Source organism: Hesperophylax consimilis, chromosome 1 (genome assembly GCF_061612785.1).
Source record: "Hesperophylax consimilis isolate HC1 chromosome 1, BYU_Hcon_1.0, whole genome shotgun sequence".
NCBI lineage: Eukaryota > Metazoa > Arthropoda > Insecta > Trichoptera > Limnephilidae > Hesperophylax > Hesperophylax consimilis.
The window spans coordinates 25797831-25803830 of record NC_142836.1 but is presented as its reverse complement, the minus strand read 5'-3'; the positions used below and the strand labels follow the sequence as shown (position 1 = coordinate 25803830).

The window sequence follows — 6000 nt, the reverse complement described above, 5'->3', positions numbered from 1 at the left end:
AGAAACTATTTACAGATTTAATAATATAATAATATGATATTATTTATGTAATCTACATAATTCAATGAACTGCTAAACCACTATCCATCTGTCTAAAACACATATTTATGCATTAAAAAATGTATTTACATGGAATGTTTCACTAACATCAGTTTTCACATTTTTAACAATAAGGAAAATATAGTAGTCGCCACTTTTTTTCTCCGATCATTCAACAAATTAAAAATATTCAATCGCAGTATAATTAATTACCATGGTTTGCATTTAAAACAGGTACCTATTTCAAAATAATTGCAAACGATTGAATGAAAAAAGTGATAGATTTAATGTACCGTTAAATTTAACATTTTACCAAAAAGATTTAGAAAATTCGTTGGCACTTCTATAAATATGTTTTTTTACGATTATCTACGCATAAAGATAGCAAAAACTGTTTTGCATGTGATTCATTGAAAAAACTTTCGATAGAATAGATGTTTAGGAACACCATATGTATTTTATGAACAATAAAATCAGTCAATATTGATAAAAAATCAAACATGTCCATTATTCAATTAAGATCACATTTATTTTCTAAGAAAACCCCAAACAAGTATTATTTCACATTTATTAATAACGTAAACTGACCATAAAAATATATTTTGTATTGTGAACACTACAAAATATTAAATAAAATAATAAATACAGGTTTTCCAAGAAGAGGTGTTATTTTGATATTCAATCGTAAAAGATCAATAGTTTCGTTGCTTGTGTGGCACGTAGCGCCGTTTTGTTGAAAATAAACGTTGTCCAGATTAATACCATCCAATTTCGGCCATAAAAAATTATTAATCATCTCTCGATAGCGCAATCCATTCACCGTAACTGTTGCTCCAGCTTTATTTAAAAAAAAGTAAGGTCCAATGACTCCGCCGAACCATAAACCGCACCAAACAGTTACACGTTGAGGATAGAGAGGCTTTTCAACAATAATTCTTGGGTTTTTCGAGCCCCAGATGCGACAATTTTGTTTGTTGACGAAGCCACCGAGGTGGAAATGGGCCTCATTACTCAAGATGATTTGCATTTGATTTTACTCAAGTGAATTTTAATAATTTCAATGCGTTGTTGAAGCGTGTATCGTTCCATTTTTATTAATAGCGTAGTTTTTACTTGTCAAATGTCAAAAATGACAGCTTTAAAATTATCATCTACCGAAATAGCGGGCTATTCAAAATAACACTTCTTATTGGAAAACCCTGTATAATAATTAAAATAAAATAACTTTGTTTTGAATAACACTTTATTGTATATATTTTCAATATATATAAAACCAACCGGTTTCGGTACATCCTGAACCTTCATCAGGGTTATATACAAACATATATTAAAAATATATCAATTGGTTTTATCAGTTATTTTACTAAAATTATATATATCTACAAAGTGAAAAATAGAATAATAACAATTTGAAATCATTGGGAAGACCTTGGATACAAAGAAAATGATTTGAATGGATTTTTTTAATTTAAACTTTTTTTTTCAAACTTTTTATAATTGATGACGAAGATGGACGACGGTCGTTTTAAGTATTATATGTTTAGGGTGATGGTAACATGTATTCTTCATAAAATGAATATTACTGCCAAATTTTGAAAAGAAATAAACATACACATTTTTGTGATAACTGTTAATTTCATAACGGTTTACTTAAAATCTGCAATCAAGTAATATTTCCCAGAAGAATTTTTTTCATTAAAAAAAAAATTAACTCATATTTTATAAACGTTTTCGTTATAATTTTTAATTTATTCACTGAATTATTGTCAAGAATGTAGCACATTAAACGAATAAATTGTACGCAAAGGTCATAATGTAAACACATTAAAGTCAAATGTTTGGGTACAACAATGAGCCAGTGTGGATGTGTGTGTGCAGGGGTTGAAGTGGAAATCCTCAGTTAGGCCGACACCAATGTAAGACGAGAAAAGAAAGCAGTAGAACTAGCACTTCTGTAGCCGAGGAGCTTCTCACTCCTGGAATTATAAATAAATATCATTATTAACAATTATATTATTTTCTTTATTACACATTCAACAAATTTATCGATGCAAGTAAATCTAAAACATTTCTAAAAACAAGAAAATAAGAAATACAGTAATATTTTCATATTACAAAATTAAAATTTCAATTAGTTTTTAAAGATTATTTTAATCAGTAAAGTCGCAAATAGACTTAAAAAGGAGGTTTTACACGAACCGCAACAAAACTTGCCGCTTAAACACTGCTTGATTGATGTTTAATATGTCAATACTTATCCGAAGTGATTCAATTAAACAACAAGATAGCTCTCCCCACCGGCAAGACCATTGGCAAGTCTGAAAAAATGTCTTTTTTTATTTATTTTTTTTAGTTTTGTCACCTGTTTGCACTGTAATTATATTACGCTTTACTTTCACACCGCACCGCGAAACTTGGGTGAACATTTTTCGAAAATTAAAAAAATAGTATAAAGAACAAAGTTTTTAATGAAGGTAAGGTACCTTTGTGTTTTAGTAGTCGAAAAACTTTAACTGAAGCCCAGTTTAAAAAGATTATGTTAAATTTGCGCTTTTCAATTGTATAAGCAAGTGGAACATTTTAAAGAGAATTTTGATTGTGTAGCGGTAAACTGTATCGTAGGGTGACCGGATAAATCATCAAAATGAAAATTCATCACATCTTTAAAAAGTTATATAAAATCATGGAAAGTGATGAAACGAAAACTTTATTATCTGGGTTAAGTAAGTTAAGTTAGGTTAGGTTAGGTTTAATTTTTTTTTTCATCGTTTCTAATGACTTTATATCACTTTTTAAAGGTGTATTGAATTTTCACTGTGTTGAGTTATCACGGAACTGTATCGTAGGACTACTGTGGGGAAAGATGGGACTGTGGGCGGGTGTTTTAAACTATTTCGAATCTGTTTGAACCACGATCGGTATTTTTTGTTTCTTTGTTTTATGTGAACACAGCACAAGTTCAAACTGTTTTGCGCCCGTCTGGAACCAGTGGGACTACAATATCCCCAAGTGGACTATGTTGCGGGGCTGAATGTAGCTGTGAGGAGAAGGAAGAAAGAAAAAAAGAACTTGGGGAAGTGTGCACAAATACGTTCAAACGAGCGCTCTTTAAAATACGCGAATGTACGTCTAAACACATTTTTTCTCAACCGCATCCAAATAAAAATAATTTATGATCATTTATCTTTGGGTCTTATTTTGAAATAAAAATCTAAGCAGTATGAGCGAGAAGCACGGAGTGTTGCTTATTTTTGTACTTGTAGGACATTCACTTTGACGTTAATTTTCTATCGGGGATAAATATACAAAAGATATTAAAAAAATATATATTTTAACCATCTAAAAACATGTTTTAATATTGATTCGCAGACAGGTGGTTAAAAAAATTATATTTGAGTAAATCCTTAAAGCGTGTTATTTGAAATCTTAAAACCACCTCATGCGAAATTATATATAAGCCTTTGAATTTGTGGTAATAGGAATATTTATATCATTTTGTAAAGGTTTATTATCAAATTTCAGCATTTGCGTTCTACTCTCAGCGTAATCCTGGATAGAAACCACAGATACCTACCCAGCTTAAAGGACTAAGCCTCGACAAAGCCTTTGTTTTTGTTGTGTCTCATAATGAACACTTATCTAAAATGCATAACTTGATTCAGGTTATGATTTACAAATGAAATTAAAACAAGTTTACTGCGCGCCAGGTAAATTTTAATACCCGTTGATCTATTCAGGACTTCGCCGTATTACTATTTTGTTATATTTATGTGTAAATTAAATTTTTGATTTCCTGAATGCATATCTTGGAAGTTGAAATTTAACCACTTCCTGCCATCCGATCGAACTGAAACTAAGTATACAGTCTCATTGTCGACGACAATGCGTATTGGTGACAATCTATTTGGTGGCAATATTGCATACAATATACTCATTTCTCTGAAATTGGATGACACTACAGCAGTTAATAAACAAAATAAATGTCGGTCCTACCCAATCGGGTTTGGCGCAGTCGTTAGTGCAATTGACTCTATACCCTGAGGAGGAAGATTCAATCCACTGTGAAAAAATTTTTTTTTTTGAAAATGGCTACTAACCGGCCCAGGAGATAGGAACTAGGTCGAAAATTGAATGTATTATAGTAAAAAAAACATGATGAAAATGATTTTTTCAATAAACTCTTTTGATATTCTGGTTAGTAGTTGTAGGTATCTAGTATAATATAGAAACAAAACATCTTCTATCTAATCTGACATTTAAAGAAGAGTGTCTGTGGCGGGCGAGCAGACCAGCGGCGTGGCTTTATTTTTTATACAAATCTACAGTTTTATTCCGAGGTTGACGAAATTTTGCGCACTTGTCTTTCGAACGATAGGAAAGACACTGTCTACGCGAGATTTTAAAAAAACAAGTCCCACCCGCTTTCTCACATCTTAAATTATAATTTCGACACTTGTCAATGAACACTTTCGTTCAAATTAAAAGTAAAATATGTACATCTGATTTTGATACTCTGTATAGTGCTGTGTATTTCATCTATTTTATATTAAAATGAACATTTGTAAAACGCAAACGCGGTTTTTTATGTAAATTGGACTAAATGGTGGAAACACATTGTTCTAAATCACATTTTTCTACCTAAGCCCAGTCTTTGTTCGCGGTAAACAATTCTGTTCCTTATATTTCTCTGGTCTTTTCTCGGTGTTCTACTTCTCCCCTTAATTTAATAACTGGACGATATATCTAGTGAATCTGTTAGTATTCCTATCGTCCTAAGCTTGAAAGAAATTTAGTACTAATTTGTCTCATAATGAAATAAATTTGTAAAATCAACGTTTAAGTGGATAAAATAGCATTACTCACCACTAGAGCTTTCTCTCGTTCCCAGCACGGAAGCAATCTGCGGCTTCTCTCCCTCCAGGATGAGGTGAGCCTGCGCGTTGTACAGCGAGAAGACCGTCGCCCGGCACGTCACAGTCAGCCTACCCTGCAGGAAGCTCTCCTGGCTGATGGCCAGCACCAGCGAGGACCCACTGCTCTTCTTAACCATCGCCTCTTGCTTCACAACCTTAGTCTCAAATACAGATTTCTTCGCTCCATCCTCCAGCGAATCGCCTTGATTATATAGTCTATCTTCAGTGACCCGTTTTTGAAATCCTTCGTCTATATTTCTTTTTTGTTTAACCAGCTTGGTTTCAAAAACAGATTTCTTCACTCTTTCTTTCAAGAAATCGTCTTGGTTATGGAGTCCCTCTTCGGTGACTCTTTTTTCAAATAATTTTTCGTCTATATTTATTTTTTGATATCTGGATTCACGTTTATAATTAAGCGCGTGGATTCCAACTTTATCAACATTCCTCTGCCCTCTGCGTAGGTATCCGATGTTTTCCTCAGCGGGATCGTTACCGCTTTCGGCATTAATCTGCCCGAATAGTCTAGTAACGTTCCTGCTTGCCGGGGAATACGAATACTCGCCGTGAGGGGGCAGTCTGGTAGGCTGAGGGTACGCAGGTGGGTCTAAATCCATCGGTGTGCCTTTTACCTAATTGGAAACAATACAGAATACATGTAGTGGACACAGGCATGGCTTTTTTTAAACACAGTCGGGAGAGATATATTATCTCGAGCATGTGGCTTTTCAATTTCAAATTAAAATTCTGCGACACCGGTAAATGCTGACCATAAATAGTGTTTCATTGCCCACTTTTTCCATTGAATTTTTTCGCAGTGAAAGTTTCGTTTTTAATTTTCTCTCGTATTTTATTTTGAACTCGATGTAAAATGGTTTCTTTTGGGAATAAAAACACGATATTATGTTTTATAAAATAACACATGATATTATAAATTTGTGATCTAGTGAAAATAATAAAGATAACTCTTAAGTTTAGACTAAAAAAGTTCTAAAAAGTAATCAAATTCAAAATGAATACTATTTATTGTACAAAAGTAAAATATTATAAC

At 32.6% G+C, this 6000-nt stretch overlaps 1 protein-coding gene across 1 annotated transcript in view; it reads right to left on the bottom strand.

Annotated features, from left to right (window-relative positions):
• Positions 1–402: 402 nt before the first annotated feature.
• Positions 403–6000, bottom strand: part of LOC149426543 (uncharacterized) — a 150683-nt gene continuing 145085 nt past the window's right edge. The window contains exons 6-7 of the mRNA XM_089631656.1: positions 4903–5581; positions 403–2015 (exon numbers count right to left, since the gene is read on the bottom strand). Coding sequence (XP_089487782.1) covers positions 1936–2015; positions 4903–5581 — 759 coding nt within the window. The 3' untranslated portion in view covers positions 403–1935. The remainder of the gene's footprint in view (positions 2016–4902; positions 5582–6000) is intronic.